Below are 14,724 nucleotides of genomic sequence, written 5' to 3'. Positions count from 1 at the left end.
TGGTAGAGTACTTGCCTAGCATGCACGAAGACCTGGGTTCGATTCTTCGGTACCACATACATAGCAAAAAGCCAGAAGTGGTGCTGTGGCTCTCAAGTGGTAGAGCCCTAGCCTTGAGAAAATCCAGGGACAGTACACAAGCCCTGAGCCCAAGCCCAGGACTGGAAAAAAAAATTTATTTTGTTTTTGACAAGATCCTATAACTACAGTTGGAGATGTGATTTTAGGTACTTTAGTATAGGTTAATTTCTAATTAATCTCCAAAAAGCAGGAAGTGGAGATGTGGATTAAGAGGTAGAGCTCTAGTCTTGAGAAAAAAAGCTAAGTGACAGTCCTGAGTTCAAGCCTCAGGACTGATACAAAACTAGGAGGGTTCTCTGTATTTGGAAGCTAAACATTTATCAGTATCTACTATAGCAAAGTTCAGACAATAAGATAGTCAATTTAACATAAACAGAAATGCTTTTCACAAATACTTTATTTTTAAATTCTTCTCTATCAAAACTTAAGCACCTTGATCACATACCAACAGCAATTTTGTTATAAGGGTAAGTGTAATTCAAAAATAACAAATATGGATAATTAAGCCAGGCACCAATGGCTCATGCTTGTAATCCTAGTTACTCAAGAGCTGAGATCCAAGGATAGCGGTTTGAAGCCAGCCCAGGCAGTAAAGTCCATGAGACTCTTATATCTCCAATTAACCAGCAAAAACCCAGAAACAGATCTGTGGCTCAAGTGGCAGAATGCCAGCCTTGAGTAAAAGTTAAAGGAAACTGAGGGAAAGCAAAGAAAGCAGTGACATTGTTAAAAAAAGAATTGCACTCATTACCTGACTCACCAGTGGTAACCCCTCTGTGTAACACTTTATTGATAACAATAAAATTATATATATTATATATATATATTTTTTTTAAAAAGCTAAAGAAGAATGCCCTGGCCCTGAATTTGCAAGTCCCAGTATCAGCACAAAAAAATATATAATTAAGCTGTTTCACAAATAGGAAGGATTAACATATTCTAACTTGGATTTACTTTGGGAAGGAATCCAAGAAATACTTCACATTCAACAGATTCTTAGTATTTTGTCTTCTAGAGAACTAAAATACTCCATAGTCAGTAATCCTGCATAAGTGGCCATATGTACCAAGATTTCCAATGTGTCTCAGGTTTCTGAGAAACTTAAAAACAATGCCAAGTACTCTACCTAGCTATTTCTAGTCATCAGTAAGAGTTGACTTCTGTTCCTTGAATTATATTCCGAATCTTCTCCGCATCACGTTGTACAATTTCGTTGGCTGGCTCAATCTTAAGTGCAGCTTCGTAATCCTGCAATCCTGTGTTTAGATAGCAATGATGGTAAGTATTTATTTTATCTAAATTAGCACAGTCCCTAAATAAATTCATGTATATTTTAGAAATTAGTTAGGTGCTGGTGAGCACTCATGCATGTAATCCTAACTACTCAAGAAGCAAAAATCCCATGATCACAGCTCAATGCCAGCCCAGGCAGAAAAACCGAAGAAATTCTTTTTTGTTACTGTTGTTGTTTTGCCAGTCTAGGGGCATAACCTCAGGGCCTGGGTGCTGTCCCTGTGCTTCTTTTGCTTAAAATTAGCACTCCACCACTTGAGCCACAGCACTCTTTCTAGATAAGAATCTCATGGACTTTGCTGCCCAGGGTGGCTTCGAACCATGATCCTCAGATCTCAGTCTCCTGAATAGCTAGGATGATAGGCAGGAGCCACAAGTGCCTGGCCCCAAAAGATTCTAGCTCCAATTAATGAGCAAAAAGTAGGATGTGTGACTAGTGCCACGGCACTAGTCACAGGTTTGAGTGCAAACCTGGACAGCACCCAGGGTCTGAGTTCAAACCCCAATCTAGCACAAAAATAAAAATAAATGCTGCAGGGCACCAGTGGCTCATGTCTGTAATCCTAGCAACTCAGGAGTCTTAGGGACTTTTGTGCCTGTGCTGGCTTTGAACCATGATCCTCAGATCTCAGCCTCCTGAGTAGCTAGGATTAGGAGTGTTAACCACTGGCACCTAGCTGGTTATGATCTTAAATAATTTCATGGCTTTTTTTCTCCAGAATAACCTAGAAGTTAAAACATATCTATTGCTGGGTACAAGTAATCCCAGCATCTCAAATAAAAAAAAAACCAAAGCAAATGCCCGGTGCTGGTGGCTAACACCTATATTACTAACTACCCAGTTTTCAATATAATTTTTAGACCCTCAAATTATATAATGTAGCCTGTGGTAGCCCCACCCCCAGTCCTGAAACTACATGTACCTCTAGCCTCCAACAGCATCAGCAGAATGCTGTCCACCCAGATCTGACCACAATTGTGATATCTCTCTAATGTCCAGGGACACCTGTAGAAGGCCTCCTCCTCTCCCCTCCCCTAATGGCTCCAACGCAAGATGACCATGGAATTATTTAAGAAAATTCTTCATGAAAATTGCCTATGAAATTGCTTATGATAAGGCCAACTTCAAATTTCACTTCTGTGAATCATCTTGCTTGCAGAGAGTATGAGGGGATGTACAACCCCCCACAAAAAGCCCTGTGGAAATGTGGAAGTTTGGACATGGGGAAATTACGGCCTGGGCCAAAACTGAGACCAGCAGGAACACAAAGTACTAAAAGAGAGGAATGGAGGAAACTAAGCATAACTACCTTATTACCTTTATACTTCAGTTGCATACGTCTTAGCTTGTCACCAGGAAACTCCAGAAATAATTGAAAATTGAACAGTCTAGAATGGGGACCTTGTTCTGCTTGATGATCAGTAGTTACCAAAATTGTAGTTTTGCATAATGATTTATGACACGTACCTGAATCGTAACTGCTATCGCTAACTGCTAGTTTCTGCTTCTGTAACTTTGCTTGCTTACTTTCTTGCACGTACACACCATATGCGCATGGTTTATGCACTAAAAAACCCCACTGGATGGAAGGTTGGCACTGCACTCTACTTATCAGACTAGTGGGGTATAGTTGCCATGTGGCTGAGTAAAAGTCCTAGCTACTTTAACTGAGTGATGGGGTGTATTACTGTTTTCTGTATACATCAGTCAGGGAGCCAAGACCTAAGGATTACGTTTGGAGCCAGGCCAGGCAGGAAAGTCCATACTTCTATCTCCAGCTAACTGTGGGGAAACTCCAATTGCTTATGGGGAGCTATAGCTCAAAATGGTAAGAGTACTAGGTTGAGCAAAAGAGCTCAGAGACAACACTCAGGCCCTCAGTTCAGGCACTGCTACAAAGAAAAAAGAAACAAAACAAATCACGTTTCTATGGATGTCTTACCTTCTACATACAGTTCTAATCGACAGAATGCTGTTCCTCGGCGTACATGTGCCTTCATTCTTGCATTAGCATTGTCTGTAACTGGTGGCGTCAATAATTCCAGGGCCTAGCAAAATAAGCCACCATCCCCCAAAAGCATCCATATATACTTACATAGACATATGCAAAGCAAAAATATAACTTTCTAAGTTAAGTGTGAACAAAATCTAAGTAAGAACTCTAATAGAAACCTGGGACATGGCCAAGAGACACAGCACCCTTCTTGAAGTCATTTAGCTCTGGTTCAGGCCCAGGACAAAACCAGAAAAAACAAAAACAAGCCTCAAGCAGGAATTCATCAATTGCATATATACTACACAGATAAAAGGTCTGATCAGGCTTATTTTTTGAAATTCACCACAGGAATAATTAAATACCATCTGTAGTCTTTTGCATTTAGAATGACTGATTCAATCCATTCCCCCCAACCCTTGTACTCTGGGCCTCAGCTCTGTCCCTGAGCTTTTTTGCTCAAGGCTAATACATTATCACTTGAGTCACAGTACCAATTCTGGCTTTTTCTGAGTAACTAATTGGAGGTAAGAGTCTCTCAGATTTGTCTGCGCTGGCTGGCTTCCAACCACGATCCTCAGATCTCAGCCTCTTGAGTAGCTACAATTACAGTTGTGAGCCATCTGCATCCAGCTAACCATATCAAATCACCACATAAATAGAAAGCACTGGGGCCAGGAGTTTGGCCTAGTGGTTAAAGTGCTTGCCTAGCATGCATGAAGACCCGGGTTCGATTCCTTGGTACCACATATATAGAAAAAAAGCCGCAAGTGGTGCTGAGGCTCAAGTGGTAGAGTTCTAGCCTTGAGAAAGTCCAATGACAGTGCTCAGGCCCCGAGCTCAAGCCCAGGACTGGCAAAAAAAAAAAAAGAAAGCACTACACAGAGAGAGGTGCCTACATACCTTTGAAGAATCTTCAATGGCCTTGTGTAAGTTTTTCAGTTTTAGGTGGCAAGCAGCCCGATTCAGATACAAGAGTGGAATTTTGTTATTTAGTCTTATGGCTAAGTTGTATGCATTAATGGCTGCCAAATAGTTTTCTGTTGCAAACAATTTGCTAGTGAGACAAAAACAGAAAAACAACAACATTGAAATAATAATTCAAACAGAAATAATATCTAGAGCTATTTGGCAAAGGGATAGCTCATTCCTTTTGTTTTCCCAACAGATTGGAGACTGTTAGCTGACTGACCCCCAACTCCCCATTCCAGGAGCATCTAGTGACAATGAAGTGGTCATCAATTGTTTCATCTGCTGAGTAGATTTCTATCCCCCTTGTTATAATGAGTGATTGAACTGGGATGGGACTGTGACCTAAACTGGTCTATGCAGAAATAAACTTCTGGGCTGGGACTGTAGTTCCAGGCAGAGGGCCTAAAGAGCAGGTGCAAGGCCCCTAGGGTCCCTCCCTAGCACCCACACAACAAAGAGAAACAATGAAGCTTATAACTTTGGTTTCACAGGGAGGATGGAAAGTTGGAAAAACTCCTTCCCCTGCCATATGTGAGTGAAGAGAGCACAAAGCCTAAATTGTGGTTCACTTTCAACACCATGGGAGATGGGAGAAGGTAGAATTAAACATGAATTAAATATGAAAAGAATAAAATAGGTACATTAAGAAATAACTAAGGGGGGCTGGGAGTTTGGCCTAGTGGTAGAGTGCTTGCCTAGCATAAACAAAGACCTGGGTTCGATTCCTGGCTACCACAAACACAGAAAAAGTCAGAAGTAGTGCTGTGGCTCAAGTAGTGGAGCGCTAACCTTGTGAAAGACCAAGGACAGTGCTCAGACCCTGAGTTCAAGCCTCAGGACTGCCAAAACAAAACAACAACAAAAAAACCTGAGCATTTAGGAACACGAGTTAACCTATAAAACTAAGCTTTACCTGAAATGAAAAATACTTTTAAGATTTGGAATACTTGAACCAATAAACTGCTTTAAATAAAAAATCCATGTCAGTGTGGTATGCATGGCCTGTCATCCCAGCATTTAGACAGTGGAGGCAGGGAGATTACAAATTCAAGGCCAGCCTGAGCTACATTGTGAATAAGACCTTATCTCTCGCTGATAGCTCACCCCTGTAAATCCTAGCTACTCAGGATGCTGAGACCTGAGAATTGCAGTTTGAAGCCAGCCCAGGCACGAAAGTCCATGAGACTCTTATTTCCAATAAACCACTCAGAAAACCTGAAGTGATGCAGTGGCTCAAAGTGGTAGAGTGCTAGCCTCGAGCTAAAGACCTCAGGTAGTGTCTAGGTGCTGGGTTCAAGCACCATCACACAGAAAAAAGAAGAAAGGAGGAGGAGGAAGAGGAAGAAGAGAAGGAGGAAGGGAAGGAGGAGGAAGAGGAGGAAGAAGAAGAGGAGGAAGGGGAGAAGAAAGAGGAGGAGGAGGAGGCCATATGAAATAAAAGGCTGTCTGATATACAGGTAGAATCCAGCTACAAGGAAACTTTCCTAACAATGAACCACACTGGCCTAGTACATAGGATACTACAGAGGTCAGAGTGAAGACTCCTGTGTTCTCAATTAGGACTTGACAGCAGAATGAACTTGGGAAGCCAGAGGAAAACCAAAAGCAAAGCCTCCGTCCTAAAATGACTGGGTTACGTGGCAGACTCTAAAACCTGGCATGTAGGCAGAGAGAATGAGTGGGGCTCGGACACTAGAATTAGGGTAGAAGGTGAATTTATGAAACAACAGTAATAGGAGGGATGTTAGGCGTTAAAGTATAGGGTTTGATAGCCTTAATTTTCACTGTCCTGTGTTAGAATTTGTCAGATTGTATGCAGATGAGATGCAAGCAGATCCAGTGTGAGGAAAGAAAGCATTTGCCCCACTATTGTCAGGCCACTTAGAGCTTTGTGCTCATTTGACTGGCTCCATTGGCTGGTGTTCTACCACTTGACCCATGCATCCAGCCCAGCTTTTTGCTGTTTATTTTGGATATGGAGTCTCCAGGAATTTTCTGTCTGGGTTGGTGTCTGAGGTCCTTTGGATCACGTAATCCCAAGGAGCTAGGTTTATAGGAGTGAGCTAGAAAGAAGGGATTTTTTTCAGTCAAGATACAGTCACTAAAACTTATGATAGAAACCATGCACAAAGTAATGGCAAAATAACAGAGCAATGGCCCTTCTCCCTTCTATGATTACAAGTTTCAGGAAGGGTAGCTATTAAAGTTATTTACAGAGTCTGAGTCATGGAAAGCTGTTAAATACCATTGTGACATGCATATACCTAAATAAGAGCATCTAGACTCGTGCAAGTATGCACACCACACCTATGCCAATGTGGAAGTTGAACTTAGGGTCTTACACTTGTTTTCAGTTTATTTGTCAGGTATTCTACCATTTAAGCCATACCTCCAGTCCAGCTTTTTTGCTGGCTATTTCAGACATATACTCTTTCAGACTTCCCTGTCAGGGCTAGTTTTGAACTATGATCCTTGGATCACAGCCTTCTGATGAGCTAGGGTTACCTAAGTACCTAAGCATGAGCCATAGGTACCCAGCCAAAACGCTTTCTTAAAATTATCCTGGCTCTGCCCTGAGGACAGGGCCCTCTCCACCTGCTGTCCACTGAGGCACCTCACCCCCCAGGGAGGTGGGGACCCGCATTCTCCAGTCTCATTTCTGCTAGCTTCACACTCACTACAAAGTCGTCACTGTCTGGGTCTCATGACATTGCCCTATTAGTCTTTCTGTCTTGTGCATCCCAGTCTAGACTCAAACTCATGACTTTCTGACTGCTGGGGTCTCTAAGTGTGGACCAATGCACGAGACAGACTCCACAGTGGTTTTGCGGTGGTTGTTTTCCCACTTCTGATGAATGCCTAGGCCCCATGTTGTACTAGACAAGTGCCCTACCACTCATCCACATTCCAGCATTTAAGGTTTATGCGAACATCGCTGTTAGCAACTCAACTTGGACATGAGAAAACCTAGTTATCTTTCAAAAAATGGCTATGAGTAATCAGAGTTCTAAGCTGTTGGATGATTGATGATGATGATGATGATGATGATGATGATGATGAGAGACTCCCTATATAGCACAGGCTGGCAGGACTCACATTCTTCCTGAGTTCAGGGACTGCAGGTGCGTGGAAAACACTCTGTATTCTCTAATACCATTTTGTTTTTTGAAGTGTGGGGCACTGAATCCAGGACCTTTGCACATGCAAGGCAAGTACCCTACTGCTGAGTATACCATCAGCACTAAGCGCTATTGGGTTTTTTGTTGTTGTTGTTTTCTTTTTTTTTTTAATGAAACTAATCACCTTAAAATAACTAAAATTATATTTAAAAAACAATTTTAAGGGCCATATGACATATAAGCATCCCCCTAAATGTGATAGGTTTCATTTATTCTTCCTTTTTTGGTGGGTGTGAGAATTCAGTATCTCTTGTTTTATGCTCACTGGCAGGAACCCTACTACCTGAGCCACACCTCTGACCCTATAGGTTTCTTTTCTTTCTTTTTTTTTTTTGTCAATCCTGGGGCTTGAACTCAGGGCCTGAGCACGGCCCTTGGGCTTTCTCAAGGCTAGAGCTCTACCACTTAAGCCACAGCATCACTTCCAGCCTTTTTACTGTGTATGTGGTACCAAGGAATCGAACCCAGGTCTTCATGCATGCTAGACAAGCACTCTACCACTAGGCTAAACTCCTGGCCCTCCACAGGTTTCTTTTTAAAAAGTTTTAACTAGGAGCTGTAGGCTTATGCCTGTAATCTTAACTACCCAGGCAGGAAAATCTATGAGGCTCTCATCTCCAATAAACTACCCAAAAAGCCAGATGGGAAGCTGTGGCTCAAGTGGCAGCATACTAGCCTTGTGCAAAAAAAGCTCAGAGACAGTAGCCAGGACCTGAGTTCAAGCCCCAAAACTGGCGCAAAAAATGTATTAGGTAGTTGTACAAAGAGATTGTAACTCCATAAGTCAGGCTACGAGTACAGTGATTCTTTTCTTTTTCTATTATCTTTTCTTTTCTTTTTTTGCCCGTCCTGGGGCTAGAACTCAGGGTCTGGGCACTGTTCTTGGGCTTTCTCAAGCCTAGCTCTTTACCACAGCACTGCACTTTTGGCTTTTGTTGTGGGTATGTGGTATCAAGGAATTGAACCTAGGGCATCATGCATGCTAGGCAAGCACCCTACCACTAGGCCAAATTCTCAGCCCCAGTGCAATGATTCTTGATTAATGTCACATCTTCTTTCCTTCTCCCGCATTGTTCCCCTTTGATATTTTTACATTTTTTAAAATAATTTAAAACAAAAAATAGAACTGTAATTCCTCACTGTACTATAAGCTACTTGAACCTCCCCAATGCATGCAGCCACAAGAGTCAGAAGAGCTGGAGAAGGTACTCAGTACTAGTATCTGCGTACATTAGAGATCTCATGGGCAGAGTCCAAACAACTTACTTTCCTTTTTCCTTCAACCAATCTGGATTCTTTTCTTCTTCTTTTAAATCACAAAATTCAGGAATATCAGTGTTCATTGCTCTTCTGGCTTCAGCTTGTTTATGCAGCCACTGAAATGAGAGAACGACTTGGGAAGGATACTATCTTTATCCATGTTGTGTTGCTACAACAAAATACCCATGGCTGGCTACTTTATAAAAAAAAAAAAAGAGAGAGATTGGTTTTGCTGCTGAAAATTTAAGACTGGATGCCCCTGTCTGGTCAGGTTCTGGTAAGAGCCTTTTGGCTATGTTCTGGTATGGGAAATGGCATCAAGTGGCTGGAGGATGAAAGAAAGTGGGGGAGGGGAACAAATGAGGGCCTCACACTCTTGCTTGGCTTTTTTCATTCATGATTGGTGCTCTACCACTTGACCCATGCCCCCATTTCCTGCTTCTTTCTGGCTAATTGGAGTTGCTTAGATTTTTCTGCCCAGGCTGGCTTTGGCTCTGGTTCCTCACATCTCAGCCTTCTCAGTAGCTAGAATTACAGGTGTGAGCCACCGGCAGCTAGCCATGTTTTAGATCTTCAGTGTCCCCCAAAGACCTGTGTGCTAAAGGCCTGGTCACCAGCAAGAGGCACTATTGCTAGGTGATGGAACTTGAGGAAGCAGAGCCTACTGGGAAGAATGTTAGGTCAATGGGGGTTTAAACTTAGAAGGGTATTTTAACCGGGATCCTTCCTTTCTTTCTGCTTGGGAGTTGGGTCACTGCTGGTGCTCTAACACTTGAGCCAACCCTCTAGTTCTAGAGTATCAAGGATTTGTCTGCCAGGGCTGGCTTTGAACTGTGATCCTCAGATCTCAGCCTCCTGAATAGTTGGAATTATAGATGTGAGCCTGGTAACGATATTATTTGTTAAATTAGTGTTCTCTCATGAATCTTTTATAGCCAAAAATTCTGTTAAATAAATTTTTTCCATAAGGAAATATTAAAATATATTATGAAATAATATTAAAGAATACCTATGGGGTTGGGAAGGTGACTTAGTGATAGAGTGCTTGCTTAGCATGCATGAAACCCTTGTTTTGATTCCTTGGTATCACATACACAGAAAAATCTGGAAGTAGCACTGTGGCTTAAGTAGTAGAGTGCTAGCCTTAAGCAAATGCAGCTCAGTTATAGTGCTGAGGCCATGAGTTCAAGACCTAGCACTGGCAAAAATGAATGAATGATACCTAGGAAATTCAAAGCCAGTACTAATTTCAGTAGCTGAAACAAAAATAAAGCATCTTCATTGCTGGCAGCTCTGGGCAAATATACCCACCTCCTCTTCTTCTGCTACTCGTGATTCCCGGAGAGCAGTGGGGAATACTCGGGGCGTAAAACTGATTTTAATACTGCCAACAGAGCGAGGGGCAGGAACGGTGGCTTCCTGTAATGCTTCAACAAATATATCCTCTGAATTTTTCCCTTCAAAAGTAAGGATAGCCAAGTAAGCCACTGTTCATCTTCTAAGTAAAACTGTGACTTTTAAGACAATTACACATCAAAGCTAATTCTAAAATACTAAAAAGCCAAAGACATCTTGTGCAAAAAGAAATAGTGACGTCATCACTGATAATATGGCGGCTAATCTGTCACTTATTCAGTGATCCCCCCCACTACTTTTCTGAAGTTCTTGTTGTTGAAGCTCGAGTCCAGTTCATGCTGACTGGGGGAGGGGCGTACACCCCCCTGGGAGAACCTGTTAAACACTTGATGTCACATGTCAGCCTTTCAACCTTCAGAGGAAGCTAATGGTAACAGGCCAGATACTCCAGTGAGAACTCCACATTTCTAGGGGGGTTACTTACTACAGTGACAGGTAAACCAGTGGAATAGGAGAATTTAGTCCATGTATTGGAATATAATCCATGTGAATAAAAGCAAGGATAGGTTGCCTTTACTTGGCATAGACAAAAAGAAGTAAAACTGTCTACTGTAAAGTCATGGTTTTCTTTGTAGAAATTCCTAAGGAAGATTCAGAATTGCTACTAGAACTGACAAGTGAATTAAAAGGATTTTAAGATTATAAATATAAGCCTGGTGCAGTGGCTCACGCCTGCAATCCTAACTACTCAGGAGGCTGAGATTTAAGGATCAAAGTTCAAAGCCAGCCCGGGCAATAAAGACCATGAGACTCTTATCTCCAATTAACCACTAAAAAAACGGAAGCAAGGCCGGGAGTTTGGCCTAGTGGTTAAAGTGCTTGCCTGGCATGCATGAAGACCCGGGTTCAATTCCTCGGTACCACATACATAGCAAAAAGCCGGAAGTGGTGCTGAGGCTCAAGTGGTAGAGCTCTAGCCTTGAGAAAATCTAAGGACAGTGCTCAAGCCCTGAGCTCAAGCCCAAGACTGGCAAAAAAAAAAAAAAAAAAAAAAAAACGGAAGCAGTGGTACTGTCACTCAAGGGGGTAGGGCAATAGCCTTGAGCTGAAGAGCTCAGGAACAGTGCCCAGAGTTCAGGCTCCACAACTGACAAACTACAAAAAAAATTATAAATTGGGGTCAGGAGCATGGTCTAGTGGTAGAGTGCTTGCCTAGCATGCACGAAGCCCTGGGTTTGCTTCCTAGGTACCATATACAAAGAAAAAAGCTGGAAGTAGTGCTGTGGCTCAAGTGGTAGAACAGTAGCCTTGAGAAAGTTCAAGGATACTACCCAGACCCTGAGTTCAAGCCCCAGGACCAGAAAAAAAATTTATATATATATATATATATACATATATTAACAATGGCTTATATATATATATATACACATATGTATACACATATACAGGAGGAAAAAAAGACAAAGAGGAAGAAACGGTAGGAGGAAAGAGAGGGATAGAGATTTAGTATAAAGAATTGGCTCAGGGGCCGGGAGTTTGGCCTAGTGGTTAAAGTGCTTGCCTAGCATGCATGAAGACCCGGGTTCGTTTCCTCCGTACCACATACATAGAAAAAAAAGCCGGAAGTGGTGCTGAGGCTCAAGTGGTAGAGCTCTAGCCTTGAGAAAGTCCAAGGCCAGTGCTCAGGCCGTGAGCTCAAGCCCAGGACTGGCAAAAAAAAAAAAAAGAATTGGCTCACATGGCTGTAGAAATTAAGAAGTCTCTAGACCTGCAGTTGGTAAGCTTAAGAACCAGGATAGCCAGTGTATTATATATATATATGGATAGTATTATAATATATAATACATATCATAAATAACACCCATATGTAATATGGATATATATATATAACTTCGGTATATGTATATATATGTACCTTTTGTAGCATGATGAGTGAATGAGGAATTTCTTGTGACAGTTTTACATTTTAATTTTTTTCGTTCTTCTTTAGTTTGCTTTCCCTGTTGACATAATTTCTCTTCTCTTGGAATTGCTTTTTGTTCTTTATCTTTCTTTTGACATTCTTTCCACATTTCCAGTTCTTTAGTGGCTTTTCTCCGTTCATTTTCTTTCATATCTTCTATTTTTTTCCTTTCATCTTCTTCAATCTGTAAAAAATGGCAATGACCAAAGCTTTTGAATCACGTAGAAGATTATACTTATACAATAAGAAATTAACTATAATTATATTCCATGGAGCCCTTTTTTTGTTCTGGTCTTGAGAGCTTGAACTCAGGGCCTTACCGTTGTATCTCAAGGCTGGTACTCTACTATTTGAGCCACAGCTCTGCTTTCAGCTTTCTGCTGGTTAATTGGAGGTAAGACTTTCCTGCTAGAGCTACCACTGATATCTGATCCTCAAATATCAGCCTCTTCAGCAGCTGGGATTATAGATGTGAACAACTGGTATTAATTAAGGCAGGGTTTCACTAAGTAGCCCAGGCTGGCATCTAACTCCTAAGTAACTGGACATACCATCATGCACTACTGCCTAGCTTATTATTCAACATCTATATATAATCTGGATTTTCATATTGATTGTAACACATGTTAAGTACCGCATATGATCAAGTGCTGAAAAAGAACAGTGACTGGAGCTGCCTTTTCCTCCCTCATTATTTTCGCTCCAGCTTGCTTACCTTCATCATGACAGTTAGTGCATACTTTTGATCTTCCCGCCTTGCTGTAGCTTTTGCCTCCACAGCTTCCTGTGCTGTCTGTTGAGCTTGTAAAATAGATTTCTCTCTGATTTTTTTCTTTGTCTCTTTGTCGACTAAAATATAAGGAATATTGCCAGGTGATTAACTTGACTTAGAGAAAATTAATATACTGATGCAGGATGCAGTTTGCTTTTTTCTGATACTGGGGTTTGAACTAACAGCCTCCCATTTGCTTGGCTGGTGTTCTACCACCTAAGTGATGCCTCTAGTCCTACTTTACGCTGATATTTTTGTGAATGGAGTCTGCCTTGGAAGGTCTTAAACCATCATCCTTCAGATCTCAGCCTCTGAGTAGTTAAGATTATAGGCATGCTGGGCACTGATGACTTACGCCTGCAATCCTAGTTACTCATGAGGCTGAGATCAAAGCCAAAGCCATCAGGAAAAGTCTCTGAATTTTTTTTGTCCAGTCCTGGGGCTTGCACTCAGGGCCTGGGCACTGTCCTTGGGCTTTCTCAAGGCTAGCACTCTACTACTTGAGCCACAGCACCACTTCCAGCTTTTTCTGTGTATGTGGTACTGAGCAAGTGAACCCAGGGCTTTGGGCATGCTAGGCTAGCACTCTTACCACTAGGCTATGCTCCCAGCCCCAAGTCTGTAAGATTCTTATCTCCAATTAACCCCCAGAAAGCTGGAAGTGGATCTGTGGTTCTAATTGTAGAGAACCACAAGTTCAAACCCCATGACAACAAATTAAAAAAAAAAAAAAGATTATACGCATGAGCCACAAGCACACTGCTCAGGATATTTTAGCTTTATCTAACTTGATAAGAAGTCAATTTATTTGTATTCTTTTTCGAGATGGAGTTTCAATAATGTTCAAGGTTTTAAGTAGTTTGCTTTCCTTGCTGATGGGATTAAACCCAGTGCTTTGCATATACTAGGTGAACACCCATCATCTCTGCCTCCTGAATGCTAATATTACAGGTATGCACTCCTACACCTGGGCACATGATGCACTTACCTCCTGGCATGGAAAGCGTCTCCCACATGGTCGCTTCTTTTTTATACAAGGTGAAGGTAACAGCGTCATTCCCAATCTTTGCTTTGCTGCTGGCATCGTCTATGGGAGCGTATAAAAATACTTCAAATAAAAATGGAGGAAAATTGACCTGTACCGGAGGAGAGAACAACACAGAAACTCAGTTGATTACGTACACTAACTGCCATTAAAAGAAATATGTGATAAACTGGGCACCAAGTGGCTCAGGCTTGTAATCCTAGCTACTTAGCAGGCTGAGGTCGGGGAAAATGGTTCAACACCAGCCTAAGAGGAAAAACCTAACTTTTTCTTCTATCAGGAACCACAATGTAGCAGGGCCTAGGAGAAAGGCCGGTCGTCTAGTCCTCTCCCATGGGACATTTGTCTGCAGGAGGGTTGCCACTGGACTGGGATTTGGTTTTCCCTTGAAATGGAAGTGAAAGACGGGGGGCCGTGGCTCAAGGCCTCCCTAGCCAGAGACCCCAAGTTGCATCCTCACGCTGAAAAAAAAAAAAACAAACCCGAAAACGACAAGGTGGACAATAATGCGAAGGACAACGCCAATAGCACCAGAGGAGTTCGGGGGAGGCGGCGGGTGGGCCCGGCTCCCACCTTGAGGTAGTTCTCGGTGCAGAACACATCGGCGTCCCGGACGCTCACGCCCCGGAGCGGCAGCGAGAGGAACACGGCCGCCGGCGTCTGCTGCCAGCTGTAGTCGCTGATCTGCACCGGCATGGCTCCGGGCTGCGGTTGGCGTCGCCTGTTGCCACCGTGCTCGCTCGGTTGCTAGGGAAGCCGGGGTCACCGCCCGCGAGGACTTCCGGGCCAGGCCGGGCTCGGGGGGAGGG

The 14,724-nt window shown here is 42.5% G+C and overlaps 1 protein-coding gene across 2 annotated transcripts; it reads right to left on the bottom strand.

Annotated features, from left to right (window-relative positions):
- Positions 1-460: 460 nt before the first annotated feature.
- Positions 461-14,723, bottom strand: Dnaaf4 (dynein axonemal assembly factor 4). 2 transcript variants are annotated; one of them, XM_090358358.1, is made up of 9 exons: positions 14,489-14,715; positions 13,859-14,006; positions 12,814-12,947; positions 12,051-12,282; positions 10,091-10,236; positions 8,786-8,895; positions 4,272-4,425; positions 3,318-3,423; positions 461-1,337 (listed from the first exon to the last, which is right to left on the bottom strand). In XM_090358358.1, the coding sequence occupies exons 1-9, from the start codon at positions 14,609-14,611 to the stop codon at positions 1,225-1,227; spliced, it is 1,266 nt and encodes a 421-aa protein (XP_090214484.1). In that variant the 5' UTR covers positions 14,612-14,715; the 3' UTR covers positions 461-1,224. The 2 variants fall into 2 exon arrangements, with proteins under 2 accessions (XP_090214484.1, XP_090214485.1); XM_090358359.1 differs by lacking the exon at positions 3,318-3,423 and having other exon boundaries at positions 14,489-14,723.
- Between the last annotated feature and the right edge of the window lies 1 nt (position 14,724).

This window comes from Megascapheus bottae, chromosome 25, assembly GCF_031878675.1.
Source record: "Megascapheus bottae isolate mThoBot1 chromosome 25, mThoBot2.hap1, whole genome shotgun sequence".
NCBI classification, from domain to species: Eukaryota; Metazoa; Chordata; class Mammalia; order Rodentia; family Geomyidae; genus Megascapheus; species Megascapheus bottae.
The sequence above is the reverse complement of the archived record's forward strand: the minus strand, read 5'-3'. Positions and strand labels throughout refer to the sequence as shown.